This window comes from Phalacrocorax carbo, chromosome 8, assembly GCF_963921805.1.
Source record: "Phalacrocorax carbo chromosome 8, bPhaCar2.1, whole genome shotgun sequence".
Taxonomy (NCBI): domain Eukaryota; kingdom Metazoa; phylum Chordata; class Aves; order Suliformes; family Phalacrocoracidae; genus Phalacrocorax; species Phalacrocorax carbo.
In genome coordinates this window covers 10,574,340-10,591,674 of record NC_087520.1, presented here as the reverse complement: position 1 = coordinate 10,591,674, position 17,335 = coordinate 10,574,340, and the positions used below count along the sequence as shown (strand labels likewise).

Sequence of the window (17,335 nt, the reverse complement as noted above, 5' to 3'; positions counted from 1 at the left end):
GGCACAGCTGCAGACACCCCACACACCCCAGCAGTGTGACTGGGGACGCAACCACCTTGGCAGAGCCACAGTAAGACCAAACTGCACACACAGGCAAATATAGATATTGTTACAGGCCAAGGTTTTCAATATCATGTACCCAAAGAGCCTAGCTGTCCAGAGTCCAAGCACTGAGCTGCAGCCATTGTAGCCCTGCACACTTTAAATTCAGACCTGCTTTGGAAAGCCGTAATGGAAATGCTTGGCCAAAATAGCCCTATTTTATATATAATAGCCCCAGTTTATTCCTGACTTAATTATAAACATGATATCATTCAATGAAGCAAGGGACAGAACATGCTTTTTGGAGAAAGGCTGGGGCAGCAAAAAAGATCGTGTAAGAGAAGGATGGAGAAAAAGAAAAAGCCACTGACCCGACCCCCAGGAATAATGAAGGAAGATCCTACCAAGCCTGTTTCAGGCAAGAAGCGGACAGAAACAAAGCCAAGGAAGAAACTAAAAGGAGGAAGTACATCCAAACAATAATTAATCAATACAGTATAAACAATGATACTAACGGCCTTTTCCGCTGAGCACACGGGCAGAAGCAGAGCAGATGCCTGCCCAGGGCCCTGCAGCAGGAGCATGGGCTATCTCGTGAGCAGATCTCACCACACCAGCAGCTGCCAGGTAAGGCACACCCCGCAAAGGAACGGGTGCATACATCAGCACCAGGGGCAGGAGGCAAACACTCTGCCCCATAAGCTTCCAGTGCCGTCTTCGAACCTTCTCGTTCCTTGGGCAACAACTCTCGTGCTTCTCCCTGCAGCCCATCTACCTCCAGGATTGCAAACAAGCTATTCCCAAACCTACTTTTCATACTGGAAACCTGATGAGGGTCAGTCCACTATCTTCACCACCACCACCTTTTTTTCCTTAAAGGTCAATGATCATTAGTTTTTTCCTGAACAGGATGAGATGACAAGGAGTTCATCTAATTCCTGTGAGCCACAAACACATCCCCAGGTATGGCTGAACTGGCTGAAGATCCAACAGCTCTTTGTACCAGGGGGCGGGGGAAGGAAACTTGAGGCAGAGATGACATTTGAAGGCACCTGGATTAGCCCGGGCCAAACAGTCTGCTTGAAGTAGTATCCACTAACACAACCAACCACACGGTTGGTGTCACAGGTGCACCGTGCCTAGGACTGGACACTCCCAACTCCTGCCGTTTCACCATCACAGAACAGGTTACTCATCCTCCACCCTCACAAAGGAGGGGCAGCAACTGGGGCAAATTCCCTCTATTTAAAGCACTCCCAGAACTAGCCTGGAAGGGCATTGCCAAAACCGCCCCAAATGTTTTCACAAGATGATGCTTCCCTCCAGCTAAAGTTCAACCTCATTAAGTTAACTTACAGTTTAAGACAAAGCACAGCAGCTTCAACCTCAGCCCTCTGAGCTCAGGCTTATCCTTCTGTCACAAGTCCATACAGCTCCTATCACCGAGAGGGGATCCAGATCCTTTAACTCGGGTGATAGAAATGAGGCAGCAATGGCTACAACTCTCACACAGTGACTGCTGCTGACAGAGATAGTTAAAAGTACAACTCCTACCACCTGCTCTTAAGGATGGGAGGGTGGAAAGTAGTCTAAGTGATCCACTGTTCATTATGTCACTCAGCTCCAACACTCATGCACCGAGGAATGAATGAATACAGATAGGAGGAAAGATGACAGGAACTGGGAAATAATCTTAGCTTGTGAATGTTCCATGGAAACATAAAAAGGAGATGAGATTAAGAACACCACTAAAGCAAAGTCAAGAACTGAAATTAATGACTGCTTGTGATGAAAGCCAAAAAATAAATTCTCATTAGCAAAGATTCTTGCTTTAAAGAATTTTTTCTAAAGTCAAAACCAAATCAGTCGAAAAAACATAGAATGAAAATTAAATTATATCTACTTCATAGCTTAAGTAGTATTTGAAACCAAGAAAAAAAGAGGTCAAAGTTTCCTCCATACAAAATAGCATTACAAAGATTATGAGCTTTAAGCCTGTACAGAGAGGCTGTGATGCTGAACCCCAACTCATGCAGACAGAGCAGCAGCCCTCTGTGTTCCACTGTGAGAAAACTTAGAGGAATAAATCCCTGCACAGAAAGGGGTAAGCCCAACTGGAGTAAGTATTTAAGAAAACCCACCCAAACCACAACACCTGCATGGCATATCTGCTGAAACCATCACCACCCTCACCAGAAATTATCATCACACTGGCAACTTAACTTTTTATGTCAAGCTTCAAGTCAAACACAGAAGTCAGAGGAGCCTGCTGGAAACCCACAGGCAGCCTGCGCTGCTTGGGACCAGGGGACATGCTCTTTGTCCCCCACCGCTCCAGCCTTCCTTCAGCTTCAGCACTGCAGTGAAAAGCAAACAGGCGTCTGACCTACATTCCTGTCTGAAAAAGTATACTGCCTCTTATCTGGCACCATTATCACACAGAAGTGTTAAATACTCACTAATTACTCACTTGCAAAAAATACAGTGGAGATTATGATACAAGCCAAACTTCCGTTATCTGCATGCTTGTGGATATTTGTTGTCTTTGGCTAGTTTTTAGTACCATCTTCCAGGCTGCTGCAGCCTGCAAATGCAAAGGGTGCTAAGTACATATGAACTACCTTGAAAGGTTAAAATAAAGAGAGCTGATTGCACTACACTGGGTAATTCATATATCCTTGAAGCATCTGTATCAAGTTCAAATTTTAATAAAGTCCAATTTTTAAATAAAGAACATACTGATGTGAGAACACCAAAGCCTCAGACACCAAGGTAATTGGGTGAAGAACATCTCTGTTTCCCTGCTTTCTTAATGGAGATTATATTCCTTATGGATTGGGTGGAACAGAAGTGTGATGGAAAGCTTTGGCACTTCAGCATCCCAATAAAATGCACCTGACAGCAAGATTTGAGGAAGGCAGGAGAAGGAAGTGAGAGAGAAGAGGTACAATCTCACCCGGATCCCCTGTGGAGAGAAATCCACAGACACACAAACATACACATGATTTCAAACCACTGCCAGGAGCCTGAAACGGAGGGAAAAACTCTCGTGCTTGCTTATCTGCATACATTGTAAATGATAAACCAAGTGCTCTTTAAATCTGGCGCTTTTAATCAGCACTGTTTCAAGGAAGAGAGGAACCGCAGGCATTACCAGAATTTTGCTAAGTCTCAACAAAGGACAAACATCAACAAATATCTTCTTATGTCAGAGAACTAGCAGAAAAACCCAAACTGAAACCAGGTCATCAGACCTGCCCCCTTTTCAGCCTTACTTTTGTGCTCCTTGATATTATCAAACAAATTGTGCGCAAGCAAAACATCTGATGAACACGATGTTCATTTTCACAAATTAAGTTCCTAAATCCATTAAATGAAAAACAGATTCAAACTGCAAAATGAAAGTTGGCTAGTCTCATTTATATATGTAAACTGTATCCATTACAGCTTAAGCTGGAACCAGAATGAAGCGGTACTAGAGAACAACATGTACATGCAGTGCAAAGAGTAAATACCATATTAGAACCTTAACAGCTGGAAGTTGAGAGTTTGGGTTGAATTAAATGTGTAACTACTAACACCTGCTTGTTGGTTGTTTTGTTGGGGGCTTTTTTTGTTTGGTTGCTTTTTTTAATTCCATGGGCTTCTTTAAAAGCAACAAATATTTAGCCAGGGCTTGCAAATTTAACCTTCTGCAGAACTTTTGATTCACCCACAGGAGAAGGCGGTACAATCCCACCTTTTTAGTCCAAATGCAAAGATGCCACTTAAACAAGACCACAACCTCCTCAAAATGAGGGGATATTTAGCACGCAAATCCCCCCTGCCCAACTGAGCCATTTTTCCAAAACAAAAGAATTATAAATGTTCTGTTCGCATAAAATTGTTTTAATTTGCATTTAAAATTTCAACTGCTTTTGCTGAATCCCTACTAAAAACGAAACCAGAATTTTTGAATACCAGCAGTGCAAGGAATTTATCTTGTGCTTATTTATTTCTTGACAGCAACACTTATAGCCATGGCCTGGGGAAGGTTCATGCTTCAATCATCAGGTCCGGCAAACTTATGCTTCAGAGAGACTTCTAACCTTTTTATTGTGAATCCAGCTTCCTGAACATACTCGCACGCGCACTGTGAGAGGACAGCCAACTAAAATTAAGAGGAATCTGACTTGTTTCACTGCTGCTGTTTAGAAATCTGTGGCCAGTCACCACATTAGCCAGAATAGTAAGAAGTCTGAACAGGTGCTCAGGAAAACCGATCAACAAAGTAACATCAGGGCAAGCAGTAGAACTGTGAGAAGGGAGATAACCACCCTGCCCCTCACCCTTCCCACATTAGCCACCTTCCTGTTGCCTATCTTTCCACCAGCACTGGAAGGTAAAGTCATAAATACACTCCTCCAAAACAAGAGGAACATGGAAGTTTCTAGCAGGGCTCAGGGCAAGAGCTTTGCTGCACGCTCAACACTGGAGGCCCCACAGGAGGAGAAAAAAAGAAGCTGGAGGTTTCCAGTGTGCTGAGATACTACTGTGCAAGGAATTCTCTCTTCACTTTTTCCTAAAAAATACCAAACCAAAAGGCACCCCATCCTTTGGCTAGTATGCAGCACTGTGTTGGATTACTCTAGCCAACACTTCTGGTTTCTCACACTCAAAAGTCAAATTCTGCATGTCTGAAAATGACAAAGGAGTCCCCACTGCATTAGTTCTGATGACTGTCGAAAAGTTAATACAAGTTACATTGCCATTTTATTACCTATAGAATTGTTTTTTCCCTGAAGACCACAGCAATGTCAGTGTGCCATCTCCAGCAGCCCTCGCAGCTGTCCAACACCATATGGAACCCACAGAACAAGTTCCCTATCAACAACTCACACAAACAAAGCATTGCTTGGCAACCCCACCTGCTGCTCCCTACCCCAGCACTCCGCCCACCTGCACCCCACAAGCAAGAGGATGGAGAGGGATGTGAGGAAGCCTCCAGGACTGGAGAAGTGCTGCCCTTTCCCTGTGGTTCAGCCAACAGCACTCCCGAACTGCTCCCTTCCCCAGTGCCACACACCTCACAAGCAGCGCCCCTTCCACCTGCAGACCTGCTGCTTCGCGCAGAGCCATGGCAGCGACTCGGCCCCAAAGAGGCAGCAGGCGGGTGCCACTGGCTGCCAGACAAGCCATTTGTTTGTGAATCATGCAGCTCAGTCACTGCTGAGGCCAGAACCAGATGGGGCAACAAGCCAAGCAGGTCAACTTGGTACAAAACTGCTGCTCAGGCTGTGCTAGAGACAGAAGCAAAGGTGCCTGGCCAGGCCTAGCCTGCCCTCACAAGCGCTAGGAAAGAGATGATACGCTACGACTTTCCTCTCAATTTCTTTCTGCCATTCTTCTAAAGACCTGGGTGAGAAATCTTGATGCAATCTTAACAGTAGCCACAAAAAGTCAGCATGTCAACTTCAACGAGTGTTTTTCCATCATTCAATAAAGGCAAAGCACACTGCTGAAAGCCCTCCTGGCTTCATCAGTGTTTTTGGGCACGAGAGATGGATGCGCACCAAGTCCATCTTTATCCTTGCTGCACATTTAATCACTGCTGCAAAGCTACTGTGAGTATCCATGCTGAAACAGCTTTCTAATTTAACAAGAACAGAACTTCAGCTGGCACCTGCCAAGGGTGTCAGCCTCTGCCTCCAACACAAAGCAGCATCTTCCCCTCTCCCAGCTGCTGGAGTCAGGAGCACTTGCTCAGATCAGCCAAAGCAACACCCATGCTCCTACCCAGGACTGAACCAGTGGGACACCCAACCCCCCGCCTTTCAGTCTGCCTCTGCACAACAGCACAACTCTGCAGGCATGGCAAACTCCCCCGTGCTACCATTCAGCTCTCTTGCTGCAGCTACCTGCTGGGAGGAGCATGACACATTCCTCAGAGCCCAAACACACCTATGCCCTGCATGTGACCTCGGTAATACTCCTGCTGGCACCCCTGGTTCCACTGGCAAACCTTGCAAACTTAGCAAGGGGACCCCTATAATCCCCAAGTGCAACTGCAGGGACTACAATCAAGCACCTCCAAACCTAAAAAGCACAGGACACACTACCTATACCTGATTCTGACCTCCCCGCAGGCTAAACCATGAATTCTCTTTGCAGCCCTCCCCACAGAGCAGCGGTACGGTACAGCAACACCCATGACCAGTCAGTCCTCCCACAGCACACCAAAAAGCCCTCAACCCTTTACACTAGCGCCAAGCCATTTCTTTGATGCCACCACATCTAGCCTTGCAATTTCCAACACCAGCTTGACCTTAAACAGTAACACCACACTCACACCAACGCACCCAAAAGTATAGTTTAAACTTCCAGTAAATATTTCAGCAAAGCAAACTGCAACTTTTACCAAGCATTCTTGCAACGCACACCAGTAGCAAGTCAGGTAGGAGCAGCACCCCGCCTGCTCCAGCAGCAACTCACAGCAAATGCAACATTACATTTGACTCAACGCAAAACTCACACAGGTCAGACACTGCAACTAGTATTTGCAACGTGTCCTGTAACTCAGCGGATCTGCAAACTCAGTGCCGCAAGAAAATACCCTGATGCCATGAAATTATATGAAAGCAAGTAAGGCTATTGTTGATAGGTCTAAATTCACTAGACAAGAGTCTGCACCTGGGAAGTGTTTAGGGGTCCACAAATCAATAGAGGTTGAAAACTGCTGCTCTAATTCAAAGCAGACTCTCTTACAGACCTTTTCCACCCATTAACTTGGAAATCCTGGCAATGCCTTAACCACCATAAAGAATTTAACTCCCGTTTTACTGAGCAAAGACTGCATTGCACAGCACAGATGGCTCTGTGCAGACAGAACAAAACACAGGTCATATATTTCTGGTATCAGAAACGGCATTAACTTGATTTTTTTTTTAAACTCCCAGGACAAACCCTCCCCCCCTCTCCGACTGAGTTTATTTCTTCAGGTGTTCCTATTCCCTGTGCCCTTCTAAATGCCACAGCAAATAACTGAAAAAACAAAATTACTCTCTACAAGAAACTGTCAGGCAAGAAAAACAAAAGTATAATCTAAGCACTTGACTAGTTGGTTGTCACTCATTGATTTTTTGAGTTAAGAATGTCTTTTTAAGAAACATGGTCTCAATTATAACTCAGAAAATACCACCTTTTTTTTTCTTGGGGCTCAAGGAGCTTGGTAATCATATTCAAAGTTGTCACCTCTTCAGTGAGCTACAGATTTGTTCAGTTAACACAGGGAAATCAAAAAAACCCTGAACTAATAATTGCTACACATCACACGGTTGAACCCCACTCCTGGGAACGGGGTGCAATGAGGTGCAACAAGAAGCTGCTATATTGCAAGAGGCAATCAACGAATCCATGACTTCAGGGCAACGTATTCGTTTTGCATGAAGTCAAAACACTAGTGCTACAGCATTAAACTGAGTCACTACCACTTATTTCAGCAAGAGCTTAAAAGAAGCTGTAACAGCAGAACTGGAATTGTTATACCCTTGACAACATAAGATTTGATAGAAAAAAAGGTTCAAGTTCTGGGGGACACACTTTTCCAAAAGAAATCACCAGCAAGTAAATAAAAAGACAGTTAGCAGAGGCAGCAGGCACCCTAAGAAAGCACCTGTAGAAGCCGATTTTGTTGCTACTGTTGGCCGCTTTATTCCTGCACATTAGCAGGCAACATACTAAGTATGCCACACTGTACAGAGCAGAACTTCACTGCTGAATAGCCAAGTGAAGTCTACACTCCACTGGCAACAATCTTCACTACAGACTTGAAGTATTTGACTGCAGACAGTATGTTAACCAGGACATCACTTGAACAAAAGTCTCTCTTAGCCAAGCTTTAAAAATAAGTTTTAAATATAGAAAGCAGAAACAACATAAATATTTCTGCCACTCTATTCAGCAAAACCTCACCTTCAAGACGGTCCAATATACAAGAAAATACCTCTAGTTTTGCTATTTGCACACAGACATGTTCAGCTTCAGAGAGCTGCACAGCCCTCTACATACTGCAAAGGCAATCAATCATTCAAATTTCACACCTCATGACAAACAGCCAGAACATACATATTTACTGGAGAAACTACATTATTTTCTGTTACATCACACACAAAAGCAGGTATTTCGCACCTAATCAGCAATATGAGATTAGAAAACAAATACAAATGCAACAAGGGAAGTAAGAGCAATCACAGCCAAATGCTACAATAAATACTCCCAGGATCCAATCCGCTGTGCAGGAGAGGTCTTGATCCTACAGACTGTTCAAAAAACTGCCTGTCACTCAAAGCGAGCTGCTTCTCATACCTAGGGTATGCTGTCCAGCTGTGCAGCATCTTAACACCCGCCCATTCACACCACCAGCAGGACGAAGAGGCAATGCAGCACCATCACATCATGAAAGCACCAAAGTCATTAAGGACCTCAAAAATTTAGGGTCGCGCAGTAACATGGACCAGGACAGCGCCCTAATGTGGGGATGTGCATTCTTCTGGCTGCCCACCATGGCTGAAGTCCTTTCCAGGTAAGTTTAGAGCTATTTGAGACATGAATGCACTTCAGTACAGGGGCCAAGTAGATGCCAGCAGACTGCATGGCCAAATGAGATCCAGCTACATGATATTTTCTGAGATAAAATAAGGTCTTCCAAACCATGTAAATCTTAGTGGCAAACAGGGGTGTGTGCAAGATCAGATGCCCAGGGACAGCAGTACACCGAGAGCCTGTTCTCACCAGGTGCACACAGAGGGAGATCATGCCCACAGGAAGTACAGACAGCCAAACGGAATTAATCTCCCCACCAGGAAGATGTCAACCAACCAAGGAAATTTATGTTCCCTGCTCAAACAAACTACTGCCATGCCTATTGTATCTCAGGGATATAACGTTACCAGTAGTTAGTTACACCTCAAATCAACAGTCTGTAGTAGGCTATTCTTTCAGAAATGTTTACAGGAGTAGCAAGTATCACGTGGCATTGGTTCCTTTATTTTATTTTTAGCGAAGAGAGAAATGGCACTAGGCATGTCAGTTAGCAAGTGAAGAACCAGAGTCACTCTTACACAGGGACACAAACTCTTTATAACAAGAGTACACTCCCACAGCTGCAGGTCACAAGAGAAATCTGAAGTTATTACAGATTAATTCCAGGCTTAAAGAGAGGACTTTGCTGGCCTTCTGTACTTTTAACACATTGCATACAGTGTGGTTCTGGTAAAGCAAAAACCTTCCAGGAGCCCTACACACATGCTCTACTCATTCCTTACATACAGCCACTGGAAGCAGCCATCCTTAGCGATGAAAGATCTGGCTCTGGATTTTCCTGTACCTCATTTCCTCACTGCCATTACCCGAACATCACACTCCTACAGCATGGAGCTGGACAACACAGAAGTAGTATGAGAAGAATGAAAAGCAACACTGAGTGCCTCAGGCAGGCGCTGCACGTCCTGCAGCCTGGAGCCATCAGGGTACCGAGGAAAAAACAGCTTGTGAAGGCATAACCTAGGATTGTATGCTGCATAATGTACGTGCACCAAGAGTGGCACAGACATACTTGAATCCAAGAACTCTCTGCTTCAGAGTGCTCAACTCTGCAAACCAAATTACTTTAACGTACTTTGTTGGTAGCAATCAAAAACCAACAAATTGGCAAAGCGAAAGCCAAGTAATATGGCACCAAAAGTTACATCAAAAAAAGCAAAACTTCAGCATGAAAATTCTGTCAGAAATGAGTCCGCCTGCTCCAATTCCTCAGCAACTGAGTTCAAGCAAGACCTACAGCACTCAGACTTCACTGGGTTGCACCCAGCCGCCCCAGCACTGAAGCCTGGGCCTGATTCTCCCTCCAACTCCACTTAACACTGTCCAAGACAAGTTGCAAAGGCCAGGAAAGCGCTAAAGAGAAGCTCACATCAAGATGGTAAAGAACAAGCAGGGAATTTAAAAATGACCGCCCATTTCAATTTAAATGGCAATAACCCTACATGTGTGCAAGGAAGTAAACCAGCAGCTGCCAGCAGTCGCTGTATTGTCACTTCTGGAGCAGAAATAAGACCTAAGAACCACTGCTATAATTTCCTTCTCTCCAGCACAAAACCTGTCAATAGCTGCTGAGGGCATGGAGAGCTTCAGTCACCCTTAGCTAAGATTAACTTGACACTTAAAATAACTTCACTTCAGAATATGCACATCCCTCTTAACAACTGAATGCTACCTGAGCAACCTCTCCCGTTTGGGGCAATGTTTGAGTGCAATGGATGCCAGGGCTATCAACAAATCCCCATGCAAAACAATAGCTGCCACCACCCCTCCTACCCAGAGGCATTACTTAAATGCTGGACTTTGCATCCTACTAAAGACTAAACCAAATGCTGGCCCTTCTGCCGGAAGCACTCTTGAAAATGCTGATTTCCAAAATGTCAAAGCGAGTTCACAATGATCTAGTGAAAAATTCAGAACTTGCAAGGGGCAGACAGGACCCCGAGATACACACACACTTTCCCCCCTTGGTGAAACAGGAAGTTTGAGCAGCCATGGGCATACTCAACACCCGCATATACTCAAAACCGTGAGCTTCAAGAATAAAACCTCTGAGAGAGTCTTGCCGTAAGGTTGAAGAAGCCCCATCGTCAGGCTGGGTAAAGATGATTGCCTAAAAGACTACCCCAGCTATGACAAGCCACCCTAAAAATAATAGTGCAGAATGTCTTGGGGTTTGTCGTTGTTTTGGGGTGTTTTTTTGTTTTAAGTTTTAGCAGCCTCTCCAAAAAGTTGATTCCACTTACCCAAATATAACTGAGACTGGAATTAAATGCCTACATGAATACATGTGATCTGAGGAGCAAGTCTGGTTATTTCTAGCTACTATGCCACGTTTAACCATTAAAAATATTTTAACTGTCTCATCGGTAACTTAGCACAGAGAAAAACCCCTACCTCTTCCCACCCCACAAGCAGCAGGACTAAATCGAAGGACCACTCGGACAACCTGCACTTACTTACTGAAGGGAGAATGCAAAGACTCAAAGAGACAAGGATTCCAGGCTGCCTGAAAAATGGTTTTCTTTGTATTTTTCTTCTGAACGCAGCTACGTTTTTAAGTCACCAGAAAATTCAGCAAGGCTAATGTCATACTAGAGCAGACAGAAAGGCAGCTTTACTGAAAAGTCAACCCCTTGTTGCATATTCAAATAACAGGCTCAATCACTATGACAGATTTGTCACCATACGAGCTGCAGTTGTGTGGAGCACATTGTAAAGCCACTGATAGCAGAGGCAAGTGTTGTGAAAGTACCTCTGCTAGCTTCTGTTTACAAAGCGAGACCCTCCCACAACCGCATCACCGAGCACATGTCTGCTGAGAGATCCCCGCTTCGCTCTGCAAAACAAAGCTAAGTATACACACAAAACCTCAGACCAACAGCAGCCTCTTACCCCCAAAGACTAAAGACTGAGTCTCTATAAGGAGACAGATTCTTCCCAAGGAATGCTCAAGAAGATCCATGACCCAGGGCCAGGGCTGAGCCCAACCGTGACACAAACAAATTTAGCTGCTGTCAGCATCTTCCTGAAATCATCCCTTCCATGGGCATTCTGTGACAAGTGCTCCCCACCTCCCAGGGCACACTGCAGGAATGCTGCATGTTCCCAAGTGAGCACAGATGAAAACAAGGATTTCTCCCCAAATGCTCCATGCACCAGTAGCATCTGTCCGGCACCAGTGGATACACTGAAATTAAAGAGAGCAAGACTGTTTTGGTGTCAGCGCTGCCACAAAAGTTAATTTTCGCACCCTGATCAAGTAATACTTAAAACCCAGAGCATTCTCCAGTAACAGACCAGAAGTTCAGAAAAAGATAGTCAAGAAATACACAAAAAATTACTGAAGAACTGCGGGAAATATACATACATGTCTACAAATTAAAAACAAAATAAAAAAACCCACGCTGAAAACAATCCAAAAATTGTACTTGCGTTCAAAAACTACTTTGAACAAAAAAGTTGGATGCATCTGACGCCTTTCAGAACTCCAAAAGTTCAGTTTTGCTTCTTATTAAGCGTATCAGAAAACAAACTGAAGGAATTTGAGTGCAGCGAGAAATCGGAAAGGAAAAAAAAAAAGTGAGGCTGAATAACGGGCAAGGTTTCCTGCCGGCGAGGTCTGTCAGGCCATGACACAGCCCCTCCCTGGCCATCGCCGAAGTCTCACAGCTTGGGTACCTCAAGCCGGGCCAGACAAAGAGCCGTCTGACAGCGTTGAAGCCGGAGCAGGCAGCAGAGGGAAAATCCCTCCCCCTGCCCGTCGCACCTCCGAAAAAAAGAAAAACCAAACTCGGCACGTAACGGGTAGACAACTCCACCGCAACTTCGCGGCGATCCGCGGTTGCGGAGGGACGGTGCCTCGGGCTCCTGAGGGGAGAAAAGGGAGCGGGGCGAGCGGGGCGAGCACAGGTGCGCGGCGGAGCCGGGTGACAGCCCGCGCTGGCTGACGAACCCCGGCTCGGCAGCCCCTGACGGCCGCAGCCCCCCATCCCGCCCCGGCACGGTCCCCTCGGCAAGATGGCTGCCCGCCCTCCGGGGTGCCGGCTACGAGGGCGCCCGGCTTCGCCGCACCGCTCCGCGCCTGCCTCCGCCGCAAAATGGCAGCGGCCGCGGCCCCCCGCCCGCCCGCCCCCCCCCGCCCCGGTGCTTACGAGCTGCAGGGCCGTGGCGGTTGTGGGAGGCTCCGGCTTCTCCCCAGGGCCGCCGTCCGGCACCGTCGTCGGCACCGGCTCGGCCGGCTGCAAGCGGGGCGGCAGCGGCGGGCCGGCGGGGCCCTGCTGCGGCCCGGGGCGGCCGCGGCTCCGCTCCCGCGAGCCGTCCTCCTCCTCCCCGTCCGCCGCCTCCTCCTCCTCCTCGTTGTCGTCGTCTTCGTCCTCCTCCTCCTCCTCCGGCGTCTCGGCACCCTCATCCTCATCCTCCTCATCCTCCTCTTCCGCCGCCACCTCTCCGCCGTCCCGCAGGAGCAGAGGAAAGGCCAAAGCCGCGCCGGCCCCCGGGCCGATTGCCTCGGCGCCGGCCGCCGGGTCCTGCGCCGCAGGGAGGCGGGGGGACGGCGAGCCGGTGTCGGGCAGGGCCTCAGCGCCGTCGGCGGCGCCACCGAGGTACTCGGCGTTGATCATGGAGGCCAAGTCCTGCAGCCGGCGCAGCGGGATGTAGCAGGACGAGGGATCCTGGCCGTAGACGGGCTTGGCGGCGGCCAGCTGCATGGCGGGCGGCTCGGGGCCGCGGCCCTCGCCGAAAGGGCCGCCCTTGGCCTCGGTGGCGGCCGCCAGCGAGGTGCCGAAGGGGACGAGGCAGCTGCGGCGGCTCACTTCGCAGGCCTGCTCCATACCGGGCGGCAGGCATCCACCTGCGGGCAACAGCACAATGGGGTCAGCCCGGCCGCCGCCGCAAAATGGCAGCCGCGCCCGGGGCGGGGGGGGCCCGCTCCGCTCCGCCGGCCCCGCGCGGGCCGCCACCGCCGCGCTAGGCCCAGGCCGCGGCCCTCCGCCCGGCCCAGGCACGGCTCAAGCCCGGCCCGGCCTCGATCCGCCTGCCTCGCCGGGGACCGGCCGTGCAGCCTCTCAGCTGGGCGCCGCTCACCTGCGGCCGCCGCGGCCGGCTCGCCGCCTGCTCCCGCTGTGGGACGAGAGGGAGACGCGCCGACCCAGCCCGGCCAGGCCCCGCCAGCGCTGCTGCTGCTGCTGCTTCGCCGCCTCCCTCCTCCTCCTCCTCCTCCCTCCCCCGCATGCGCGCGCCCGCCGCCGCCGCCGCCGCCATCCCGCCGGCGCGCGCGCCCCGCGCAAGCGCGCGCGCCCCCCGTGCCTGCTCTCGGGGGTTCGGTGACGGCCAATCAGCGCGCGCCCGCGCGGGGCCCCCACCCCCCGCACTCTCCTCACCGCCCCCCCCTTCCCCCCTCCGCCAGCCGCCCGCCGGGGGGGGGGTGTGGGGGAGGGGGCGCTCAGTGCTGCCCCCCCCCGGTGCGCTCCACTGCCCGGCCTGCCCCGCTCCCCGCCGGCGGCCCGGACCGACGCGACTAGCCCCGTGCACATGGCGGACTGGCCCCGCACCCCCGGGCCCGCTCCCCCCCCCCCCCATCTCCATCTTAGGCGGCGGCGGGTGGGGGACACCGGGTCGGCCCCGCCGGGGCGGGACGGGGCGGCTGCGCCTCACCTCCTGGCCTCGACGCACCGGCCGCCGCCGCACACACACCCCTCTTTTCACCCCCGCACTCCCCTCCCCGCATCAGCGGTGGCGGGGCCGGCGGGCAGGCCGCGGGCCTGCGACTGGCGGCGGAGCGGGCGCCAACAAAATGGAGTCGGTCGGGCCCTGCGGCCCGTTGGGGCACCCGGCGGGCGGCGGCTCCTGCCCGCCCTCGCGGGCCGCCCGCCCTAGCCTCGGCACCGGCTCCGCTCCCAGCCCCGGTCTCAACGGGCAGCCGGCGGGGCGGGGGTCCTGGGCTGCCACCCGCCCCCGCCGGGCTCGGGTTACCCCCTGCCATTGTCCGCCGCGGGCTGGGCCCGCCGCCCCGGCCGCGCTTCCCCCCCCCCGCCCCGCCGCCCTCCTGCGCACCGGCGGGCCGGGCCGTCGCCCTCCGCTGGGCCCGCCGTTGCTGAGCCTCGGCCGCCGGGGAGAGGCGCCCGGCTGCCCGCGGCCTGGCTATCCTCGCCGGCGTTCCGCCGCTCCCGGACAGCGAACGCCGCGCTCCCGTCCGCCCTCCCGCCGCCGAGCGGCGCGCAGCCGGCCCCGCTCCCGCCCGCTCCGCCGGGCCGGGCCGCCATCGGCGCCCCGCTACCACCACCCCCCCCTCCCCCTCCTCCATCGGCCGGCCAGCGGCCCCGCGGCGACGGCGGCGGCTCCATCGCTACCTCCAGATGGGAGCCGGGGGTCTCCGCCGCCAGCCGCCGCGGGTCTGGGTGCCGCGCCACGCCGCCGCCGCACCGGCACGGCTGGGCAGGCACGGGGCGGGGGCGGCCGGGCGGGGGGCAGCGGCCGGGGCAGCGCGGGGATGTGGCACCGGGGCGGTGCTGGCCGGGCCGCGCAGTGGGGGGGGCTGGGCCCGGCCGCCCCCCGGGGTGCCGGGCGGGGAGCTGGGTGCCGCCGCCGTGGGGCTCGGTGCTGTGCTTCCCGGGCGGACCCACTCCTGCCGCCCGCCACTGCCCTTTGTTCCCCCCCCCCCGGGCCTGGTCCGGCCGTGCGGGAGCCCCCAGCATTGCGGGATCCCCGCTCCCCCCGCCTCACTGCTGGGCAGGGGCCCCGTAGCAGCCTCTCTGCACACTCAGGCGGGCAGCACCCACTGCCCAGCCCTCACCACCCCGCAGTTTTCCCTTGCTGAAAAACGCCGTCGCTGGAGCCAGCTGTGGGTTGGCACCTCAGCGGGGTGGTGGGATTCGAGCTGCAGGCAGCCCCGCGCCCTGTGTCCTCCCTGCCTACACATGTTGGCAGCTCCTCTTGAGGGCTCCTGGCTTCCCCTGCTGCCCCTTTGGCCCTGCCCAGGTGCTCCCTCCTGCCCTGCCTGCAGCCAGCGATGGAGCAAGCATTCCTCCCCAGCATCTGCCCTGGATGGGCCACACCAATGTCCCTGACCCATTGTCCCCCCACTGGTGTGCTGCCACCACAGAGAGACTGCCATGTTCAGCCTTGCACCACTCCAGCACACCCACGGAAGGTGGGGTGACTTGGCAGGAAGCACCACAGTCAGAGGTTTTGCTTGTGATATGTTTGTACCTCCAAGGTCCCAGCCCGGGGCTCGGCCAGCAGCACCCAACCTGCTGTGGGCCACCTCATGCAGTGCCCACGTGCTGTGGTGACACATGGGAGCTAGGATCATGCCACGCCTGGTGCTGTGCGAACTCGGCACCAAGGCCTAGCATCCACGTGGCCCTCCCAGCCCACGCAGAGATGGGGCAGCACCTGGTGTGGCTGGGATCCCTTTGTTTCCCCCCAAATGGGGAAATACAGCCCATCACCCTGGGATTGACTCTGGCTGCAGCTGCTGTACCCCAACACAACCGAGCGGGGGCCTGACAGCCAACTTTCCTCCTTTCTCTTTGGAGCAACCTGCCACACACGTGTCCGCCATGTTCCCAAAATAAAGCTAATGGTTTATTTATAACCCCCAGGGCGGGCAGGGCCCTGTGCAGGGCAGAGGTGCCCTGTGTCTCTCCATAGCCTGGCACACCTGAGAGCCAGCGAGCGAGGGCCGACCTGGGGAGAGGTTTAGGACTATCCCTGATCTGGCCCCCAACTGTTACTAGCCGCCCTCGCTCTGCTGATTTGCCCATGTACCCCCCTGGGTGCCACCCACCTGGGTCCACCACCTACTCGTGGGCACATGGCATGGCGCAGCCCCACGGGACGCTGGTGGGCAGGGTCTGTACTGCAGCAGTGCCCAGGTGGCTTAGGGCACCCCAGGCACGTCCCACTGCCCCTTCAGCACACCCCTGACATCAGTGCCAGAGCACCAGAGGAGCCCTCCTCAGTGGGCCCCCCCAGTGATCCCGCAGGTGCTCCCTGCAGCCATGTGGTTACTGGTGTAGGGAGGAGCAGGTTGGGGGCGGCAGGATGCCCTCAGATGCACTCCCCATCTGCTGTGTCACCTCTCCCCATGCCGCGGCCAGCGCCCGCAGGAAGGGCCTTTCCCCTGCCCTTCTCTTCCGGCAGAGAAGCAGGCAAATGGCACCCCGGCCGCTGCCGCGCTCCCACCCGGATGTGCGGCACAGCGGGCAGCACGGGCTGGCCCTGCCGCCGCTGCCACACAGGGCTTTGTTTGCAGGCTTTGTCAGGGAGGGCGGACGGCTGGCAGCCTCGCAGGGAGGTCTCCCCACTGCTGGGCTTCGCCTGCGAGGCCCCCGCTCCATGGCCAGGCTCGCCCGCCGGCCCAGCCTGGCTTCCCAGAGCAGGTCGGGTCCTCCGGAGATGCCGGGGCCTCCAGAGCCGGCCCGGCCAGTGGCCGCGGAGCCACACGGCACTGCGGCTCCCTCTGGAGGCCCCGATCCCTGTGCACAGCCCGGCACGGTCCCCCCACGGGAGCAGCCCTGTCCCCCCGCTCCTCGTCGCCCAGTGCACGGCCCCGATGCGCAGCCCCGGCTCCCTCCGTGGCCGCTCCCCGCTGCCGCAGTGATGCAGAAGAGAGCGTGGCGCCGCGCTGGGGGCTCCCACTTGCTCTTCACGGGGGAGATGGGGGGATCACGACTGGCTGGCGGGGGGGCACAGACCCCAACACAGAGGGAGC

At 53.2% G+C, this 17,335-nt stretch overlaps 1 protein-coding gene across 6 annotated transcripts in view; it reads right to left on the bottom strand.

Annotated features, from left to right (window-relative positions):
• NSD1 (nuclear receptor binding SET domain protein 1) overlaps positions 1-15,068 on the bottom strand; it is a 67,709-nt gene extending 52,641 nt beyond the window's left edge. The window contains exons 1-2 of one of the 6 annotated variants that reach the window (XM_064458634.1): positions 14,970-15,068; positions 12,774-13,471 (exon numbers count right to left, since the gene is read on the bottom strand). In XM_064458634.1, the coding sequence (XP_064314704.1) occupies positions 12,774-13,451 (678 nt within the window). In that variant the 5' untranslated portion in view covers positions 13,452-13,471; positions 14,970-15,068. Of the gene's footprint in view, positions 1-11,514; positions 11,647-12,773; positions 13,472-13,704; positions 13,864-14,673; positions 14,809-14,969 lie in introns of those variants that run through there. The other 5 variants (XM_064458635.1, XM_064458636.1, XM_064458639.1 and 2 more) reach the window with 5 other exon arrangements.
• Between the last annotated feature and the right edge of the window lie 2,267 nt (positions 15,069-17,335).